This window comes from Drosophila busckii, chromosome 3R, assembly GCF_011750605.1.
Source record: "Drosophila busckii strain San Diego stock center, stock number 13000-0081.31 chromosome 3R, ASM1175060v1, whole genome shotgun sequence".
Lineage (NCBI taxonomy): Eukaryota > Metazoa > Arthropoda > Insecta > Diptera > Drosophilidae > Drosophila > Drosophila busckii.
In genome coordinates this window covers 874,784-895,383 of record NC_046607.1, presented here as the reverse complement: position 1 = coordinate 895,383, position 20,600 = coordinate 874,784, and the positions used below count along the sequence as shown (strand labels likewise).

The 20,600-nt window shown below is 42.1% G+C and overlaps 5 protein-coding genes across 5 annotated transcripts; 3 read left to right on the top strand and 2 right to left on the bottom strand.

Annotated features, from left to right (window-relative positions):
* The first annotated feature begins 373 nt into the window (after positions 1-373).
* LOC108604298 (endocuticle structural glycoprotein SgAbd-9) lies at positions 374-1,179 on the top strand. Its single transcript, XM_017993715.2, has 3 exons — positions 374-420; positions 628-755; positions 813-1,179. Exons 1-3 carry the CDS (start codon positions 403-405, stop codon positions 1,036-1,038), a joined length of 372 nt encoding a protein of 123 aa, XP_017849204.1. The 5' UTR covers positions 374-402; the 3' UTR covers positions 1,039-1,179.
* Positions 1,180-3,106: 1,927 nt separating this feature from the next.
* Positions 3,107-7,687, top strand: LOC108601621. The gene is made up of 9 exons (XM_017989520.1): positions 3,107-3,212; positions 4,158-4,345; positions 4,405-4,613; positions 4,668-5,243; positions 5,307-5,464; positions 5,525-5,729; positions 5,782-6,830; positions 7,080-7,272; positions 7,338-7,687. The coding sequence occupies exons 1-9, from the start codon at positions 3,107-3,109 to the stop codon at positions 7,639-7,641; spliced, it is 2,988 nt and encodes a 995-aa protein (XP_017845009.1). The 3' UTR covers positions 7,642-7,687.
* A 31-nt stretch (positions 7,688-7,718) lies between these two features.
* LOC108601920 (cardio acceleratory peptide 2b) lies at positions 7,719-8,718 on the bottom strand. Its single transcript, XM_017989898.2, has 3 exons — positions 8,584-8,718; positions 8,218-8,388; positions 7,719-8,162 (listed from the first exon to the last, which is right to left on the bottom strand). Exons 1-3 carry the CDS (start codon positions 8,660-8,662, stop codon positions 7,939-7,941), a joined length of 474 nt encoding a protein of 157 aa, XP_017845387.1. The 5' UTR covers positions 8,663-8,718; the 3' UTR covers positions 7,719-7,938.
* Positions 8,719-10,236: 1,518 nt separating this feature from the next.
* LOC108604283 (transient receptor potential protein) lies at positions 10,237-15,670 on the bottom strand. Its single transcript, XM_017993686.1, has 14 exons — positions 15,342-15,670; positions 15,045-15,288; positions 14,822-14,964; positions 14,562-14,763; positions 14,326-14,502; positions 14,035-14,269; positions 13,106-13,404; positions 12,675-13,042; positions 12,267-12,624; positions 11,890-12,109; positions 11,653-11,818; positions 11,426-11,586; positions 11,209-11,363; positions 10,237-11,141 (listed from the first exon to the last, which is right to left on the bottom strand). Exons 1-14 carry the CDS (start codon positions 15,479-15,481, stop codon positions 10,296-10,298), a joined length of 3,714 nt encoding a protein of 1,237 aa, XP_017849175.1. The 5' UTR covers positions 15,482-15,670; the 3' UTR covers positions 10,237-10,295.
* Positions 15,671-18,268: 2,598 nt separating this feature from the next.
* LOC108602529 lies at positions 18,269-19,608 on the top strand. Its single transcript, XM_033294088.1, has 3 exons — positions 18,269-18,472; positions 18,771-18,990; positions 19,054-19,608. The coding sequence occupies exons 2-3, from the start codon at positions 18,864-18,866 to the stop codon at positions 19,470-19,472; spliced, it is 546 nt and encodes a 181-aa protein (XP_033149979.1). The 5' UTR covers positions 18,269-18,472; positions 18,771-18,863; the 3' UTR covers positions 19,473-19,608.
* Positions 19,609-20,600: the final 992 nt, after the last annotated feature.

Here is a 20,600-nt window from a genome sequence, read left to right as displayed (position 1 = left end):
ACGAAGGCAGCTCGAAAACTTGTTAAGATGAACTATCTTATGATAGCAGCACTTGTTGCTTTGCGAAGAAACAGTGGTAGCTACTCTCGAATTGGCCTTAGTTAACTGAAAAACGGGAAGCACATTAATCATTAATTAATTTGGTCAAATGAATAAAAAAAAATAAAAATACAAAATGCCTTAAGAATAATGTTGGATTTGAATTTTTTGGTTTGTCTATGCTGTGGAACCGGTTTGAATGAATAGTAACAACAACTAATGTGAAAATTATTACGTATACGACGCATCATATGGTAGCAGCGCCAACGGCTCGTCGCTTTAGAATTCTTGTGCAGATCTGTGCTGTTAAATCGCAACACAATGAACTCTCAGTCTCGATTGGGAACTTCAGCGCGCATCAACATGACAGCTGCGAAATTGGTTAGTAGCAGCTCCAACGCCCCAAAGGCCAAGCTGCCTGGGTGGAGACTGTGTTGGTATTTAAGTGTTTGCAATTAAATCTTGAACTGCATACTGGCATTTAACTAACAAATTAGCGTACTAATCGCAATCAACATTTAATTGCACCAACAAGTTCTATTAGAAGAATGCAACTAATGAGTGTTTATGGTGATCTGTATTTCACAGCTACTATGCTCTGCCTTGCTGGCTGTGATGGCCGCTAGCTGCTCGGCTGGCTTTCTTGACTACATTTATCCCACAATTATGCAGGACTATTATAACCTTGCGCCTACCAAGGAGGGTTATCGCTTCAAGTTAGTAATATAATAATATAAGTAATATTATTAGCTAATGTCTGATTTTTCTGATAGCATCGATGAGCCCAATGGTAGCAAGCGCGAGGAAATTGGTGTTGTTATGAATCCGGGTACCCCTGAGGAGCAGCTGGTTGTTATGGGTACATACTCTTCAATTGATGAGAAGACCGATACCGAAACTATTACCATGTACACAGCTGATAAGGATGGCTACAAATCCCGCTATATGATTAAGAATCGCAAACTGAGCCCCGGTGCTCTGAAGTCCGCCGCTGGCTAAGTCTGTCATTGTCAACCTTTCAAAAGTGATAAAAGATTAATTTGTGTACTATAATTATTAATGCTGATAATAGAGTTGCGTTTGGAACTGGTTTAAAACTGGAACCTTGGCAAGTACAAATTCGTTTCTTGGCAAGATCAACTTGAGGTGTTTCATTATCGTGTGGTCATCTGGGTAGACAAGTTTTATATTGCGTAATAATATTTGACCTTAGATGTGTTAAATGCTAACGAAATAATCTTTTTTTTGTTGTCTTCGTACACTGTGAACCTATGCAATTATCTTTGACAGTCATTGGTAGTTACCAAGGTGCATCTAAACGTTTCTTGGCCAGCATAAAGCATTTGCATCCAAATCAAGCGTCTTCAGCACTCTTTAAATTATTTTTCGTAATTAATTATTAGTCACGCCAATTACGAAACACGAATGCTAACCATACTTGATTAGCTGTGAATATTAATGAAATTAAAGCTTCAACGCTTTGGCTAATGGCATTATAAATGTTTACAATTGTTTGTTGTCAAGCTGGAGCAACTGCACACGAGAAAGTTTATCTGAAATCTGCAAATGCTTGCGAGCATGAATCATGGGTAAAGTTTTAGAATTATACAGAAAACAGGAATTGCCATGCACATTCCAATCTTTGTGTACGAAGTGTTTTTCTTAAAGTACATAGTTATTTTCTTATTTATTGTAAAGAAATCCGAAAAACCCTTGACATGTCTTATTAGTCAAATGTACATTTTAAATACTTTAATTACCTATTAACTGTCTAATTTATATTTAGGCATATTAACATAATCAAGGCCACCGAAAAGTTTTGACTTTGTTAGTAAATTAACGACTCACATAATTATGACAAACTTAAAAATAATTTTGGCTGTACCTTACGGCCATGAATAACATCTGATTTGGGTATTCTTCTGTTTAGCGTTAAGCTGGAATTCCAGTTAGCATATTAATTGCCGTTCTTGATATCAAAACTGGATTTGTTATTTTTTTAAGCCCATATCTACGACAGCTTCTTGGTATATTTGTTTACTTGAAATTAGTTTATTATGCTTAGAAAATTGTTTATGTTTTTTAAATACATTCATATCATAAATATAATTCAAAGCCATAGTTATCTAAACGATAAGCTGGAATTCCATATTTATTGCACACTTGATATTAAAATTGAATTCGTTTTTCGATTGAGCGTGTGACTGAAATAAGTTTGTTGGAAATGAGCCAATTATAATATCTGATTTTGTTCTAAAAATACTATCAATATTTAGCTAAACGCAATTCACATAGTTAAGAAAAACGTTAAGAATTTGTAAACGTTTAATTCTTATTTCGTTGCTGCTATGTTTCTCGTAGCAATCAATAATCAATTGTGAAGCACACAGCATAGCAAGCAGCTTTCGTAAGAGAGCTAAAGTGAGTAAGCTTTTGCGCTTTTGCATTTAAGTGTTGTAAAGTATATAAAACCGTTGGTCGCTAGCCGAGACACCTGTTGATGTTGACAATAGTTACATTCAAGCTCAAAACTAATCATAGTTCTAATTTAGCGAGAAAAATTGTTTGTACGATTCACAACAATAGAAGAACGTAGAAACTAGCGCTCTGAGTAAAATGTAGACAAAAGCGCTGGGAGTAAGAGGCGTGTGCTGGTGGGAACTTTGCATTGTTATTTTGAAGAGAGTGGGGTCTGAGCTTGGCGCGCATTTTGGTTGTTTGATTGTTGCCACAGGTAACTGACCAGATACAAAGCGGCCAAAACAGAGAGGACGGAGCACAAGCGAATGAGTTGCCAAGTAAACAAACCTGGAATAACAATAGCAACAAACAACCACCAGAGCGCGCACAGAGCTAGAATGCCTCCCCTGTACTTTGGATTAGAACGTAGTGTTCAGTTCCCGGTTAACATTCAGCGATGTAAGAACGCGACGCAATATAAAAATTTACAAAATAGGATTAATTAAAAATGTATAAATATTTTGACAATAATGTGTGAAAGGTTTTAAATACAAGTACCAACTACGAGTGTCTATTTGACTGTTTGAATGCGTGAAACACCAACAAAATGAAAGTAAAACTGTTGGTGACACTTTTGTTGCAGTGTTTTTGGGGCAAGTGCTGGGGGCGCGCAACGGAACAGGTTGGACAGTCGCTGATACAATTGAGTCACGGTAAGTTGAGCAACAATCCAGCGAGAAATTATTTGTCATAGGCATGGGCCTATTGTTCAGAGATCCAGAGCTTTGATATGTAACTATTTCATTTTACACTCACACTGCTTATGGTCAAAGCTCAAGCTGACCCCTCAAAACTGCGGTAGGTGTTGCTGTGTCTGACCTTTGGTTTCATGCGTCAGTTGCGTTGGGGCTTATGTAAACAATTTTTTTTGGCTACAATAAATTTGGGACAATCAATATAATTTATGTATAATTGCATGAAACAATTGCGCGCCGGCCAGAAGCTCGCAAATCAGCGCAGCTGCACAAATATGTACTCAACTTAATTGCAAGTTTCTACACGCAATATACAATATACTGTAATAGTATTTTTTTTTGGTTTTTTGTTATTTTTGGGGTCATAACAAGTGGTAAGTAATCGATAAAAATGATTATTGTCTACCTTGTCGTTTGGTCATCATCATTGAGGGCAGTTGAGCATAATGACTGCAGTGTTTTGTGGCTTACCAACCTATGTTGGGTACTTGGCAATGGCAACAGTATCTATCGCTTTTTAATTGATCAAACAAACTTAGTACAAATTTAAATAAGTCATGAAAACATAATGCTGGCGCTTGATAGCAAGTAACCCAAAATAAAATCTAGTTGCTGAAAGTCCTGGGCACGTTGGTAGGTAACCAATTTAACTGATTTGTCGATAAAATGAATATCTGCTGCCTAGAAGTTGTAAGCAACAACAACTTGTGAATACGCTGCAAATAGCATTTGATTACAGCAGTAGTTTTTGTTAAGACAGCAGATACAATTTCTTTTGGCGTTGTCTCCAAAGTTTTTTGCCCTCAAAGCCTAGCCTATTCCTATAGTAACGCACTACAGGTTCAAGAAACTTGCAAATAACAAGGCGTAAAATTGCCATTAATAATAATGTTGCACTTGCAGATGATGACTTGGATAATGATTACCCAGATGTTAAGGATGAGGTGCATTTGGAGGATTTTTTTTGGACGGGGTCAGGTGACGGGCCACCTGATTTCTTAAAAAAAGTGCACACGGGCATAAGTAAGGGCAAGGACGTAATAGTGAAGACGGAAACTGTGGTGGCCACAGTCTATGTGGACGGCAATAATGTGAGTGCTAAGCAGTTAGTCGTAAAATGAAGCGTATTGAATGTAAAGTTATCCCAAAGGAAATCGAAATACCTTTATGCCTGGACTGCAAGCCTGATGATGGCGGCGGTAATTGGGAGTTTTCGGCGCCTGGCATGCCGCCATTGAATTATTCTGCAACAGATAGACGATATTGGTTGTTAACTGTCATGTCTGGTTTCTATTCGGCCAAGGATAATCCCATGCTGGAGGATAAGCTAGCGCGACTTTATCGCTTGGCATTCACTAGGTAAGTAACTTATGGCTACGTAAGAATTTACTTATTAGCGTTTGGCTCTGTTAGACAGCAAACACGCCATCTAGGTTTAAATGGAGCACAGCAAATTGCAGGCGTTTCAATTAATGCGCCACGTGAGCGTCGCCAGCCAGCTAAGGCTTCCACAATTAGGCCAATCGTTGACACCACATATTGGCCGGGGGATGATGTGGAAATATTGGATATGGATAAGCATGGTGTACATCAAATCAAAACTAAGTGGGCTGCAGGTGCGCAGCCCGAGTGGGAGAGTGAAATGGATGAGTCAGAGGAGCATTTAGGCAGCTCAACATTGCCCACAACAACAACAGTAGCAACAGCAACCAGCAGCGAGTCTATAGACTACAGCGCCTATGTCACATTGATCCCTTGGGAGCTTATACAGCAAAATGGAAAATCCGAAAAGTTGCAGGAAATGCGCGAGGCGTTGCTAAGTCAACAACAACAACAGGAGCTGCCAGCCCAACCATTATTGCGCAGCGACTACGAGCGCGTCCGGGTCGTCATACACAACAGCACGCAAATCAGTGAAACTGATGTCTTAAAGTGGAACAATAGCGGCTATGAAGGCGCTGCAACTGACGCGTATGTTAACCTGAAATTGTAGGCCAAGCATGTCAACAACAACAACAACTTTTTGATTAACTCTATTTATTATGTATGCAGCAATGAACGGCCTGTGGCCAATCAAACGGAGCTTATCTACACAGTCTTGGTGAATGGACGTCCCGTGCTGGCTACCACTGCGGCCAAGGACATGGAGCTAGTAAGCGAATCGGAGGCAGCCAGCACAATGGGTAAATCCATTTACATGAAATCGGAGCGTAAGTGTCCCAAAAATCTTTGGCTTCACCCTACTGACTTTTGTTCTTTTATGCTCACAGCTTATATACGTGAACCCACTGCCACTGCCTTGGCGCCCGTGCCGCACAGCAGTCAGGCGGGCTTCTTCAACTCGGTTAGAAACAATGTGGCCTTGGTGGTCATCAGCTCGCTGGCCATTTTACTGCTCTTGTTGCTGCTGGTAGCCATTTTGCTGCTAGGCCGCACACGTGCCCAACAGCGTGAGCATCTCACGGAGGCCAACAGGTAGCGTCGGCATGCTTTTAATATAATTTGTTTATAATTATCACACTTGTAGAACTTCCTCACGCAATGAACTGCTCTCGGAGGGTCAGTCCATGCGGCCCAGCTCACGTGGTACGGTGTTGCACAGCGGTGGCGATACTGTGGCTGCAGCTAGCTCCATACGCTCACGCGATGTTGGCGTGCAGAACATTGCGTATGAGCGTGAGCCACGCATTACGTTTCCCGCACCTCCGGCCGAGCCGCATACGCGTACACGCCGTGACTCCTTGTCCTCCACAGACAACACTTCAGATTCGTCGGTCTATTGTCCCATCAATCCGCCCAGCGCCGATGTGCAGCGTATTTTGGATGATAAAGCAGCTCGTTTGTTTGATGGTCACAAGCGACGGCGTCATCAGTATGATCGCGCTGAAGGTCACGAGGACACCATTTACGCATCGGTGTTATCGGAGAAGAAGAGCGACAAGTTGCGGCACAAGTCCAGGCGTCGTTACTTGAACGAGAACCGGGTGGGCTCGCTGGAGACGAGTCCAGTGCAAAGTGCACGCGCGCAGGATCATTCCTCTACGGAAGAAGGCAACTCGCCAGAGTTGCGTCGCAGCTATGAGAACTTCCAGCGCACGGAAGCCTACAATCCGCACAATAATTATCATCGCAACAAGTTGCTCGAGCAGCAAAACATCTTCAACGAGAAGGATTACGAGGATGCTGCACAGCTGGGCTCGCCACAGGCTATCAACAAGCAGCTTATACAAGGTAGAAGTCTGGGCGAAAAGTCTTCGGATACGGCCAGCGTGGGTTCCTTTCTCTCTATGGCTTCAGTGCGCGCGTTTCCCAAGAGCACTCTGCCCGAGCCGCTAAATCGCGTGCTTGATCCCGTATTTGTGACCTACTACGACAATGTGAATACAGTTGCGCCTCAAGGCGGGTCCAGCAAGTCCAACATTGCAACTATAGCAGCTAGCTTTCCCAGTCCCAAGGCGCCCAGTTTAGTGCGCAATATGCGAACTGCCTCGCACAGCGATAATCCGGATCCAGGCGTGGTGGGTCCTATTGTCTGGGAGCGTCACAAGAAACGCGTGAGCAGCGCTGACAAGCAGGGTGAGGCCGGTGAAGATGGTGATAATAATAATAATGATGATGATGATGATGATGATACGCATGATGTGCAAGTTGTGGCACAGACACGTTACTAACTCGCAACTGTAGTCGTTGTTATTGTTGCATGCACCTTAACCAAATAGAATAAACCCAGATAGAGACCACAACTATTTCAATTCCAAAAATCAACTCAAAATTTCAACTCTCAACATTCAACCCAACTCAACTTCCTCCAATCATCTTCCGCAGAGGCAGACTTTAGCCGCAGTCCCATGCACGATGCCTCAGCCATACGCAACCATTACGAGGGACTGCTCGAGGGCGCTATGCAGCTCTATGATAGCCAGGATGATTTACCCACGCCTTTACCAGCTCGTGATTTTTGCAACAAGCGACGCGTCACTAAGCGCGAACATCGCGGCTCCTCCGCAGGCTTGCCCAGGTAACCAACAGAACCCTACAACTACTTCTACCGTCACTACTATATATGCAACATTGGACTTACAGCTATCCGCCCAAGACCTATAGTACCAGCACAGAGCGGCCAGCCACTGCACAGCCGGAGAAGACGCCAAAGTCGGCACAGTCAACGCAGCCGCCCTCCCCCACTTACAGCGCCTGGGGCAGCAGCAAGCACGGTTCCCACTCCCCACTGGTGCGACCCTTGAGCGCAGGGCCCTTCCATCGCCCCGAGACCATACTGGAGATCTCACGGAGTGCTGCAAATACGCCCGGACCAAGTGCGCAGACAGCGCCGCTTATTGAGGCAATACAAACGGAACTGCGTAAATTCAGACAGCAAGAGCAGTAACATCCAACCGATTTTTTTATATAACAAGCATAATTTTTTCGCAATTGTCTTTAGAATAAACATTTCACATCAACTTTCAATGCTGCATACTATTGTTTGAATTTATTGCACAGTATTTACATGTGTTAAGCATTTCGGGGGTTCAAATCATAGGTAAAGATATCAAGCATTGAAAGCCCAGACCAGCCCATTATAATATAAAATACATATTTGCTATATACCCATTAAATTAATTATAATTCATATGCATTGTGCTTGTGTCTGTCAAAGGTTTAGATTGCGACTGCTAGTTTGGTCTTAGTACAGTTCCTTTTGTGCATTGGCTGCCGCTGAAAAATCCTTGGCACTGACGCTGCGCTTGCCCAGACGTGGGCCAAACCACATGCCAGAGGATGCGCTGGGTCCAGTGCGCTTATCCAGCGCCTGTTGCAGCGCTAGAAGATGTGCCCATTTGCGCAGTTCTGCATCCCCGCCGCGACCGACACGAGGAAACGGCACAAGGCTGGCGCGCTTTTGGAACTCTGTAAATGTTTATTGTCATTAATAATTTTGTTTGTTCACTCTCGGGCTCCGCACCTTCGAAATCCTCTGGAGACGCATCGCTTAGGCTGTAGAAACTCTCATAGGCAGATGCCGCATCGTTGGCGTCGTGTAGACTGTTGGCCAGGCTGGGATCGCTCCGTCCAACGCGTGGAAACGCATACAAGCCCATATTGGCGCCACGGCGATTCTTGTCATGTTCCAGTTCTTGTGAAAAATAAAAATATATTACTGAGCAGCCGTAATATAAATAAATTGACGTTGCTTAATCACATTAAGTACTTCAATGCGATTTATTAGCAAGGATTTAAAATCACGAAGCAATGCAGATAAATTGCCTGTGGGTGGTTGGGAGCAAAACTATCCACCGCTCTCCAAGTTAACGTTCTCCTGCTGCTTTACCTGCTGTGCTAAATTTGCCCAACAAAACGAATAATAGTATTATGTACGAAATATTCACAAGACACGTAAACGACTTCATTTTCTTGCTCAGCGTTTCTCAATATTAAATTTGAAATCACAAGCTGTAGTTCACTCGAGAATGTTTACTGAATTTGTGATTGACACTGTGCCATTTGCTTCTCCTTTTATATGCGTTGTCCATCAGCAATTCCTACAAATGTTGCCAACATTAGGTCAATGAAACTGTTCAGTGTTGCTGTTGTGTTGCTCTGCCTAAGCAACCAACCACCTGTGGGTAGATAAATGTTGCTAGCGTGATACACTTGTTGCACACAAATGGGAAATAGGAAATTGCTTTATTGTCTATTTTATTTTTGGTTTTCATATGAAACATCGTTCCCTTATACATTAATAAGAGTCTTTAACTCTACTAGTTTAAAAAAATTCACCCCTTAAGTTTAACGTCGCCAGCTGGCCAGCGACCCGTCGAGCTGGATATATCTACTCCAAGGATATTATTTGTATACACTTTGACATTTTTGTAAAAAATAGAAAAAGGGTATTATTGAAGTTGACCTCAAATGTATTGTAACAGTGAGACAGGAGGGTGGCAGAACCCATAAAAGCTAATATAATATTCTTGATCAGCTCGTGCGAGCTGAGTTCGATATAGTCATGTTCTGTCTGCGTCTGTATGAGTGCGTGTTTCTCGCACTCTAAGAAGCATGCAGCTAAGCAACAAAATTTGGTATGTAGGTGCTTCTATATCGAGGACACTACGCTTTTATTTTATTTTTTTTATTTCCTCCTCCCCCGAAAATCGAAAAAAACGATATATAAGGCAGTAAAAAAATCTTCAAAAATCTGATAAATCACTTAGGAATTATTTATATTTTAATTTTCAATATAGACAGCGGGGTACACGTGCTGACGCGCCATTCAAACGTCGCTTCCGACGTAGCGGCGGCGTCGCAGCTGACGCACAGCGAAAACGAGCTGTGACGCGTTAGTTGTTTTGTGTGTATGGTTTTGTTGGGGAAGTTGGCATTGGCATGTGGTGTATTCTGCGATGCCCTTAGTCAAAGTGTATTAAAAAGTTGGTGGCGCCCAACTTTAATTTGTCCACTTTTTTTATTGCTTTTTCTTTTTGATTAAAAAAATTTTTTTTGAGTTCTAATTTGAATAGTTTTATTCCAAGCACTAGAATTCGAGGAAAAATATAATAATAAAAATTCTATCTGAAAAATAAATTGCGCTTACCTCAAAATAAAAGCACTAGGCTGCTAAATGTTCTATACTTTAAAAGCGTTAAAGTTGTATACCCCTGATATGCCATCGATGATGAAGACTTTATTCAATATCCTTCTCATGGACTTAACAAAAAAATCTGGTTACTTGCACGTTTTCTCTGATTGAATATCGGAAGGAAGAACGTACAAGAGAAATAATCTCTTTTACTTGACTTTTGGCGCTAAAAATGCTTTACCTCTTATAAAAATATTTCTTTGAAAAATTTTAGCCAATTTTATAAAACTTGAACGTGTGGAAATTGGCAGGCAAATTGTATCAAAAAGTTTCATAAGCCCTTTAATGCGCTGTTGTTGGGATTATGTCAGTTGACCCTAAATGGAAGTTTACTTGTTTTTTGGTTTGCTTAGAGCTCGTTTATTAAATGTATTCATCTGTTTGCGGTTAAAATTAACATTTTATTTTTAAAGCCAGCCAGAGATCATGCGACCTGTAACAGTCGACTTGCCACGTTCTCCTCCCGCTGCTGCGCTGCTTTGGCCTACCTTAATGGCCGGCTTGGCAGGTGCAGGTGCCGGTGCCGGCTTCTTGTCATCCCCTGGTTTCTTTGCCTCCTCGGCACCTTTGCCATCGCCAGGCTTTGCTTCAGCAGGCTTAGCTGCTGATCCCGTTGTCGCCTTAGAGTCGTCCGATTTGCCATCCTTTTCCGGCTTCTCGGTTTTCTTATCATCTGGCTTCTTGTCATCTGGCTTGGCTGCCGGTGTGGCACCTCCGCTTGTTTCATTTGCTGCCTTGTTGCTACTAGGTGCTGCAGCGCTTGTGGTTTTAGCCTCCGCATCCGGCTTGGCATCTGCTGGCGCAGTGGGTGCAGCGCTTTTGGATGCTGTGGCAGCTGCTGCAGTTGGTGGCTTGGCCGCTTCGCTTTTGGTTGCTTCCTCCTTCTTGGCCGCCGCTTCAGGCTTAGCCGTCTGTGCTGGTTTGGGGGCTGCTGGCTTAGCATCTGTGGGCTTGGTTGGAGGTGCAGGTGCATTGGGCTTAGTTGCATCGCCAGGTTTCTGAGGTTCACCTGGTTTGGCGCCAATAGTAGGCTTTATTGCTATCTGCATGGATTTCTGCTCGCCAGGTTTGGCATCTGGCTTCTTGTCATCCGTTGTTTTCTTATCGTCCTTTTTGTCAGCATCTTGGCTCTTCTCATCTACATTCTTGACGGAGGCGCGCATGGCAGCTGCTGCTAACATGGAAGCAGCACTACCACCAGTAGCACCAGCAACACTAGCACCACCAGCCGCGCTGCTTGCTGATTTTCTAGACTGCAAGTAAAAAATATTCATATTAATGGTAAGGAGAATTCATTGAAGAAGTTCAAAAATTGCTTACGCCGCTAGCATCGGGCTTCTTATCGTTCTCATCCTTGGTCTTATCATCGTCTGTCTCTGCTATGGAAACCTCGTCAGCAGCCATTTTCTTGCGCATAAACTTAACATAGGCAACACGCGTGGCACGCGTCACTTCGCCCAAGTTGGGATTGAATTCTACAATTGGGAAAATCTATTAGTTTTTTATTTAAGTAATTAAAGCAGCTTAGTTGGCTTACCTATAAGCTGGGTTTGATCCATTTGTAGACCCTCGTTGGCTTGCTCGATAATTTTGCGCCTCAAGCTGCGCTGGCTATGACGCTGCATGGAGGAGCGTTTGGAGCCAATCGGATCCGAATGGAAAGTATTCTTTCTGGCAATGGCATTCCAGTCCTTGTCACTGCAATTTATAATGCACATTAATTAATTTAATTTAATTCTCTAAATAATAAGTATTAACACTTGCCCCTTCTGCGTCTTTTTACGACCAATAACCTTGGCCAGTGAGGCAAATATATCGCGTCCCATTGCGGACTCGTCCATTTCCTGCTTGAGGTTCTCCACGAACCCAATCTGAAAGTCCTTCAATATGCGACGTTCCATTACCTTGCCCTTGGTGGTGCGAGCAGCAGCTATAATTGAAAGCCATTGGGTGGTTTTTAGTGGGCGGCTTGGCAACATGTTGCGTGTTGTTTCAATTTACCCTGCGTCTTCTTCTCAATATCCGGCACCTCCCAGCTGTTGTTGGTGAAAATCTCCAGCAGCTCAAAGCGCAGCGAACTGATGTCTTGTCGCACTTCAATTATGTCATCCTCTGTGATGCCAAAATCGTCACGGCGTCGCTGCTCAGCGGTAATATATCGACGCACCAGCAGCTTCATCACTTTGTCATGCAAAGTCTGCGCTCGCTCCATGGACTTGCGCTACAAGTAAAAGTGTGGGAGAACATTAGCATTGACGCATTGAGGCAACAGCAAGCCACAGGAGTTTTATTGAAACTAATTTTCCAAATGATTTGTCTTGATTCCCTGTGGACACAAAGGCTTGGGTTGTGGGCACAAGTAAGGGTTATATACCTACCATGAAGCTCTTGGTGCGTGAGGGACGCTTGCTTCCAAAAGTCTTGCGCACCATTTTCATGTTAGGGCAGAGATTAAATGGCGGTGGTATGGTGCCACCATCCTCAAAGTAGCTCATCCAAAGCTGTGAGCGCGCAAACTTCCACTCGGTATCAGCACGCTCAGAAATAATCTGATATGAATTGGACATCATGGCAATCAGCATGTTAAGCAGGACAATAATATTAATGACCGAGTAGGAGCCGAACATCAGCAAAGCCCAGAAGCGTGTAAAGCTCTTGATGCCAGCCAAGTCAAAGGAGACCAAGTCCACCAGACCAAAGGAGGCCCAGAAGAGCGATTGGGAAGTCTCAAACAGGCTGGAATAGAACAGATTGGAGCCAAATGCCTTTAAGTGTCTTATACTTACTTGGAGAAGCGACGCCAGATGGTGCAAGCCTTCTCCTGGTCATCAAAGTCGGCCACATCTGGATGTAAATGATAGCATTTGTTCTTCTCCAGCTCGGCATAGTACCAGAGCAGTTGGTTCAGACCGCATCCAAAGGCAAACAACACCAGTGTGTAGATGAAGAAAAACTTGATAATATCGATGATCATGCGTCCCAGAGAGACTTGCAGCGGTCCCAGATGCGGATTGATAGAAAATATGTGCACCAGCTTTAAGTAGGAGAAGACCATGCCAGCAGCAAAGGCGCCCTCCGACAATAGCATGGGATCAAATGGATGCCAATGTTCGCGTGGAAAGAACGGATCAATACCGCGAAACCACAAATCCCGCTGTGCATGAAAAAATCATTTTAAAAATAAAATGAGGTATCTTAATAATAATATATTACTTACATGCACTATGATCCAAGAGGTGGCTCTGCATAGAATCCAGGTGACATAGAACATGTTCGATATATAGTCTACTATATTCCAGAGATCCATTATGTACTCAAATAAGCCATCGGCATATAATGTCTTGAGTTCTTCAAATATCAAGGCGGCAATATACATAATAATAGCCAATTCAATGGGTCCTGGCAAGGAGCCACGTTCGTGTTTTCGCCAATCCTCGAGCATGGTCAGCATCCAGGGAAAAGCCAAAAGTTCAAAGGTTATTTGCACCACGCGCAGTGAGGCAGAGGCCAAAAGCACTAAAACGAAGAACAGTTTTAGTAACTAGCAAGAATTTACAAGATTATATCGAAATGTTAAACCTAAGTATGCAGAAATACTATTAATTAAATATTATGACACTAGACAGTATTAAAGTTGGAGGCAGCAAGCATACGCACGTCATCACCAACACATACACCCATTACATCAACGCTTGAACGGTGCGTCAGCAAACGCTCCCCGCTGTCAAAATCGAAAGCTTAGTTTCTGAGTTCTTGGTACTCATATAGACGGGCAGAACTGGCCATGGCTATATTGACTCGGCTTGTCTTGCTGATCAAGATTATGCACTTCCTCTTCCTCCTTGCTATATACATTTGTATAACTTCATCATACTCATTCCAGTTTAATGAAAATGTCAAAGCATCTTTAAATTTGTTTTGCATGGATTTTGGAAGGCCCATAATCAATCTCCACATCATGTTAGTGTTAATTATTAAAATTGAATAAAGTACACAAAGCTTTAATGGTCACAACTAAGGTTTCTGCTCTGAAAACACAATACAATCTGCTATAATCGGGACAGAGTAATCAAATGGCTTCATGTTGGAAATAATGCAAAGATTGGAGAATGTATTTAAATGTTTTCAGAATTGTATGCAACTCACTCAGAAAGAACATGTAGGAACAGGAGTGTGTTATAAACTTGACGAAAGGCTTGCGCATAAACTTGGCACCCTCAGAATCGGGCGCTAGTATATATTTCAAGCTGTAAATGGGAAAGCTGCAGCCCAGCTTGACAACGTCCATGAGTTGCTGCGAGGCCTGTTTGCGTCGAAAGCCCGGCAAGCCCTCATACCAAATCGCCGCCAGCAATTGCTGCACATTCGGATGCGACACAAACTATAAGCAGCACACACTTGAGTATTTTTTTAGGCGTTTATATTGTATTATTGTACCGTTTTTTGTTTGTAGCGTATGGCAAGCTTTAGACGCTCCAGTGTCTGTCGGTGTCCGGGTGACCATATCTCATGCGATGGCTCATGATTGAAGTTGAGCATCACTTCCAATTCCATGGAGGTGCGAGCATGATCCAGCAGCGATGTAACAAAGTTCTGCACAGCTTGACGCATTTCCTAACAAATGCCAAAAGTACATTTATTAAATCATTAAAATGCAAGTCGAGTTGATGTACCGTATACTCTGCCCGAAACTCCGATTCCATTGCCTGCAAACGTTTCAACTCCCAGGATAACTGAAAAGCGGTTAGCACTGGATCACGTGAGCTGAGCGCTATCAACGAGCTGGCCGAAAGCGCACGATAGGCATTAATACGCGACTGCGAGTGACGCAAGGAGTCCGATGTCTGGGACGTGACGCACTCATCACAGCCGCACCTAGAGGATTATATAAGCTACAGTTGGTAGAGTGCCAAGCTCACGCTCACACACTCACTTGACGTCGTGTGGCATGGGCAGCGTGGCACCACGATCCAGCAGAATCTTGAGTATCTCATAATTGTTGCGATGTGCAGCTAGAATCAATGGTGTTATGTCCGTGGTGAAGGTGGATTTGGATCGATCCACAGATTCCCAGCTCTACACAAATTCAAATTCAAAGTGTAAATAAATTAGGATAAATAAACAATTTGATCTCAATGGTGCAAGCATCTATTTACATATGGCTCTCCCTCCTTGTGATGCGTCTCTTCCCACTGCAGTAGCTCCTCCACCGCCTCCACATACTCCTCTGATATGGCATGCAAGAGCGCGTCGCCCACCTCAATATTGTTTTCTAGCAATATGACCATCAAATCAAAATTCTCATTTTCGATGGCCGAAATGAGCGCCGAACGATTCATGGGATCTGTGCAGTTGATGTTGAACTTATCGGTTGGCGCATCCAGATTATCCTCGAGTATTCTGCAGGCATTTCATGACAATCACACACTGTACTTACTGCAATAAAAACTTACTTTTTGACACCGGGCAGATCACCACGCTCGCAGGCTAGAATAAAATTTTTTTCCACATCGCTCAGGATATATTCCTCAGCCATCATTAGATCGTAGTCCAGGCGCGAGCCAGCCGCTTTCTCAGCATCTGACTCTGTCATTTTGTAGACAACAAGTCTATTGCAACACGAATACAAAAAACTCAAATTGATTTTAAATTTGCTTTCACATTGCTTGTTGCTGCACTCGGCGCAATGTCCTTGCAATAGCGGCAAGCCAAAAATTAACCACAAACAGCTGCGTATCCTTTTTCGGCAACACCACGTTGTGGTGTCTGCAATTAGTCGCGTTGGACTGCTTGCAAATAGCCAGTACGACTTAGTATATGCCGCTAATTACATTAGCGCTTGGCCTAAAACTCGGTCAATGTGTCTGCAACAGAAAGTCAATGGACATCACCTCAAAGCGCTAATCACCAATTGACTTTAGCTTGACGATTGAAAAAAAGAGAAGACCAGAGAAGAAAGAAAAGTTGCCGTGGCCATCAGTTGGGCACTGTGTGCACGCTGTACAGCGATTTTTATGCTGGCACGTGAATAATGCAATTCTCGGAATGTGTACGAGTCAAATAATGTTCGATTTTCGATTTTGGAAGCCCCATCAAGTGGGCAGCACTCGGTAAACACAATGTGAGAGGCGCCACGCCATATATTAGTTAATCAATAGTAAATAGAAATAAATGTAAAAATAAATATATATTATTCTGAAACTTGGCATATGAAGTTGGACAAGAACAGAAATTTAAAATGTTGGTAACTATAGTATTTTTTGTGTGCGTGTGTGTCAAATCGGAAATAATACTTGCTTCACTTTTAGCTACTTTCACTCATATATGTATTTTGATTTAATATGCAAGATTTCTTTTACAATTAACTGCTATCATTATGAAAGCTAAAGTTCGATGAGACGCTATCTTTTGCAAAACAAATAAGATTGTTGGCTATTGCTATTAAATTGAAAAAAAAAAGTTGATAAAATTAATATACAGAAAAATGGAGTTGTAATTTATAAGGTTTCAGTAGAAGAAATAACAAAAATTTATGATTTCAAATCTAATGCGTTCTTATTTTTTAATTGTTTTTTGTAATGTAAGTAAAAGACCTCTTATAATTCATGTCACAAGTCTAAAATATTTCCAGAAAGCATCTAGAATGCATATTACTTATTTGGATATGTTTTTTAGCCTAGTGTCAAAAACTAAAATAGGGGGAAAAGTGAAACAAGCTTTATTCGCTTCAAATACTTTAAAATCAAAAGCTCGCGTCACAAAGCTTATTGAGGTAAATTTTGTGAAGCTTACAGCAAGCTCAATGACTCTCAAACTGTGGTTTGCTTTAGCAGTTACTTTCAAATTGAAAGTTTTCAATACAAAATTAAAGATAAATGTAATCAACATTTAAACTTATTTTATTGACATATTGATATCAATGAAAAACCATTTAAAAATTTTATCTTTTCTAAAATACGGCTTTTGAAATTTTTTTTTGTAGATTTTGAGGATGGATATTAAGATGCAAAAAGGTGCTCCCATCAACTTCAAAAATGTTTTTTTTTATAATAATAAACTTTTTTTATTGCTTAACATGCATTCATACGTTCCTACGTTGTTAAGATCAACAAAGCATACAACTTACAATGCTACTTAAAATATTCAGTTCTAATTAGTCGATAGTTAAATATATATCAAAGTTTTTGATAATTGAAAGCCCAAATTATTTATAGTTTAATATGGACGCCTTGACCCAAAAGAAATATAGCGAGTAGCACATTGACTGCATTTCATGTTGCACATTGCCTACTTTTGTGCGTTCACAGTGCGTGTTTGTATGTCAATGGACTTAGAAATTAATGTGCAGCCCAAGCAAGAGGAATGGGGTAATCAACTGGGTAACGCACACCTGGTACAAATGGCAGAAAAGGAATGACAGTATATAGAAAGAAAAAAATGCTAGCACATCTTACGTGATCAAGTTGTAAAGTAGCGAGTGCAATGCACTTCAGTCTTATTTCCACGTAGGTAGGCTCCAAATGGAATTTCTAATTAAAGTTATGAAATGCGCACTATTATTGTGTGTGCAAAGGCAATTTAATTAGCTTGCTTTGCCTAAAGGCAAAAGACTACAACATGCGATATGCAATATGATAACATATGTTTAATATATTTGCTTGTGCTTTGCATGCCCCTGGTGTGTACCGAGTGCTTGCTGTTACACTTAATGAAACATTGGCCTCTAGTTGGAAACGAGCAGTAGCAACAGCAGCTAAAGTAACCCCCAGTCATTGCCATGGCTTTCGCTGTAGTAGGCACTTGAAAACGAGCGAAATGCTGCGCTCAGCCCTTGAAGTTGTAGGGGCGCACTTTCACTGACTACAGAGCCAGCAACAGCGTCAACTGCTATGCACAACAACGTCATAAAAAAGGAAAAGCTAAGCTCAAATTTTCTGCTAAGCTAACCAACACGGCGTATGCGCAATATTTCGTTCAAAAGTTTATACCTATAAGAACAATTTATTGACCGTGCAATTAATTCCCTTTTTTGTCTAAGCTACAACTTGAGACTGCAGGCAACTGCAACAAAGTAAGAGTGTAAACTAATACGCAAGAGTTGGCTAAACGCAAAGTGCTTTATTTACACACGATATGGTTGAAGTTGGCGAGAAAGCGTCAGGATTAAGACAATGTATTGATGGCACTGAAAATCAATACAACTTCAAAAGCGTTGCAGTTTTAAAGCTGGTTAATGACGAAATTATAGCGCTCATTCTATGCTATACCAACAAGCCATCTCAACTTGACCCACACTAACAAGCAGCAAGGAAATTCACCACACAGTCGACTATTAAAGCCGTTGCCGAGCTAGGCATGGCGCTCAGTGCACAACTTGGTGGCCAGGCAGGCGCATCTAGCCAACAAGGGTAACGACAGGAAAAGTTTACGAGCCAACAAACTCTGTATAATCTGCCACCTACATATTCCTAGCAAATCCAAATAGCATTTAAGTGTAAAAATATGTGTAAAAAGAGCATCGACATTTAAAGTACAAATGTAAAATAATATTAGCTATAGCCACAAGTTTGCGTGTAAGCTAAGGGTAAGTGACAGTTGCTTTCTGAGGAATGTTGATAAACAAGAGCTGAAGTTCATTGCTCTTTAAGCATCATACGTATTATTAGGCATACGCACTGCTGTCAACTTTTGCCTGTGAACTCTGACAAAACGTGCATTTATTTATTAATGTGTGAGTTCTCGCATAAGTCAATCGACAAAGTTCTGAGCAAGCAAACTTGTTAGCAAAGAATGTGCGTCGCTCCAAGAATTCTTTTATGAAATACCCGGGCGCTTTAATGAAATTCTAACCTTTGCTTTAATGTAATTTATTCTCTTTGCAGTTTCTGCCTTGGCATAGAAAGTGCAATTATGAATTGCCCCACAATGTAAAGGCGATTGCCAGACTATATTGCGAACATCAAATCAGCTTAACGATGCATCAGGTGCTCAGCTATGACACGGCCGTAAGGGCCAATAGTTCGCGAGATTATCGCGAGTACGTTACCAAGCGCACCTGTGCCTCGCTGCTGCTCTTAATAGGCTTCTTTATGTTTATCTCAGGCAAGGATATGCACTGCTCTTTGCACAGCCTGCACTAATTACGCATTTGTTTTGCTTATGCAGGTTACTTGCTGGGAAACTTTGCAACTGAGCGTAAATATCACATGCGCCAGTTGTTGACCCAAAAGGCACTTAATGGCGTCTCGGGGGCGGAGAGGTCGGTCCAGCTGAATAGTGTGGATTATGGTAATTTGCAAGAGCTGCGCGCCTACCAGAAGAACAAGGAGCAACTGCTGGTGGCCGCGCAGGTGCTCAACAATCTGCTGCAACAGGACGAAAGCGAACGGTACTTGGCCACCTCGCTCAATACGGAGATATTTAATAAATACATAAGTTGCACGCAAAATATTCCGCCCAATACGAACATCGAGGCGAGCCGCTTCATAGAGCAGCTGATAGACAACACTGTGGCCAGGCAACGTGATTGTCTGCGTATTATACAGGTGGTGATTGACAATCATCTGGCAAACAGTCAGCTTTAAAGTAAAAGCGGCCAAGGCTTAACTAAGTGTTTCAGTAGCCAGTCCACATTCGCTTAGAGCTTACTACAATTTTTGAATATGTTTATGAAATTTTACAATTGCATGCGTAGAGAGTTTTCATATAGCGCGCTAATAAACTTGCAACTTATATAAGTTGAGATTAGAAACATCTTTGGGTAAAACAACATTTATCAAAACTAAAAGAAAAAACCTTGTTGGGGTATTAGGCTGTCTGCGGTGTTTTGAGACAAATGATGAGGCTGCATAACAATAGATCGCCTTTTGTATTTTGGCTTTTCACACGCCCTGCTGCTGCGTGGGCGTGCCCTCTACATTAAGCAGCCACTAGACAAGCGGGGACAGCAAAATGCGCAACAATAACAAATTTGTTTTGTTAAATATGTGAAGCAAACTGCACAAACTGCTGAAATTATTGACAAGATTTATGAGTTTACTATATCGACATGGCGCTATGTTGTTGTTGTTATAGAAAGACCGAGAGTAATTAATTGTTGGGTGAATAATCTTAAAATTGAATTGCATTGCCAGGCGCTAAATGTTAATTGCGAGTTGCATGCATCAATCAATCAATCAAGCATGAACTTGTCCAGACCTCAACAGCAGCTGCGCGTATTTTGGGAAAGTGCTTTGGGAGCACACACAATGAATGGCCAGCGCGGGCCGGTCCCTTTAATGCCTACCATGTCAGTAGCCGTTGAACAAACGCAACAAAACTTAATTCAATCCATTGTGGGTGTGCCAAGCAATTAAGCGGCTGCCAAATGATTGATTTGACTTACTTAAAAAGCCATCTCGTAGTTTGCATTCACACTGAATTTGAAACCGAAGCTGAGTCCCAATCCGAAAGCGTTGTAGATCCGCATCGAATGCGCACCTTAGCACTGACCTCCAAACCCTCAAGCGAAACCCAAAAACTCAAAACGCACATGCAAATGAGCTACAAAATGCGTTGGCAAATGCCAGCTCTTTGCTGATGATGCTGCTCGTTCATATTTCACACCTTAAACAAGCTGCCAGCGCTCAATGGATTCCAATCCGATCCGATCCGATCCCATAGATTGCTATTTCGAACTCTATTTGCATTTTAAATTATTGACTGCCTGCTCT

What these genes read in the sequence shown, in the direction of transcription:
- LOC108604298 (XM_017993715.2), top strand. An exon ending in AAGGAGGGTTATCGCTTCAA is followed by an intron (nt 756 to 812) that starts GTTAGTAATATA and finishes TTTTTCTGATAG; the next exon opens with CATCGATGAGCCCAATGGTA.
- LOC108601621 (XM_017989520.1), top strand. Translation starts at nt 3,107, where the DNA reads ATGAAAGTAAAACTGTTGGTGACACTTTTGTTGCAGTGTTTTTGGGGC. An exon ending in GCTGATACAATTGAGTCACG is followed by an intron (nt 3,213 to 4,157) that starts GTAAGTTGAGCA and finishes TTGCACTTGCAG; the next exon opens with ATGATGACTTGGATAATGAT. An exon ending in CATCTCACGGAGGCCAACAG is followed by an intron (nt 5,730 to 5,781) that starts GTAGCGTCGGCA and finishes TCACACTTGTAG; the next exon opens with AACTTCCTCACGCAATGAAC.
- LOC108601920 (XM_017989898.2), bottom strand. Translation starts at nt 8,662, where the DNA reads ATGAAGTCGTTTACGTGTCTTGTGAATATTTCGTACATAATACTATTA. An exon ending in GGGCAAATTTAGCACAGCAG is followed by an intron (nt 8,389 to 8,583) that starts GTAAAGCAGCAG and finishes ATTTTTCACAAG; the next exon opens with AACTGGAACATGACAAGAAT. An exon ending in GTCTCCAGAGGATTTCGAAG is followed by an intron (nt 8,163 to 8,217) that starts GTGCGGAGCCCG and finishes AAACATTTACAG; the next exon opens with AGTTCCAAAAGCGCGCCAGC.
- LOC108604283 (XM_017993686.1), bottom strand. Translation starts at nt 15,481, where the DNA reads ATGACAGAGTCAGATGCTGAGAAAGCGGCTGGCTCGCGCCTGGACTAC. An exon ending in ACAAGGAGGGAGAGCCATAT is followed by an intron (nt 14,965 to 15,044) that starts GTAAATAGATGC and finishes GAATTTGTGTAG; the next exon opens with AGCTGGGAATCTGTGGATCG. An exon ending in TACGCTACAAACAAAAAACG is followed by an intron (nt 14,270 to 14,325) that starts GTACAATAATAC and finishes TGCTGCTTATAG; the next exon opens with TTTGTGTCGCATCCGAATGT.
- LOC108602529 (XM_033294088.1), top strand. Translation starts at nt 18,864, where the DNA reads ATGCATCAGGTGCTCAGCTATGACACGGCCGTAAGGGCCAATAGTTCG. An exon ending in CTTCTTTATGTTTATCTCAG is followed by an intron (nt 18,991 to 19,053) that starts GCAAGGATATGC and finishes TTGCTTATGCAG; the next exon opens with GTTACTTGCTGGGAAACTTT.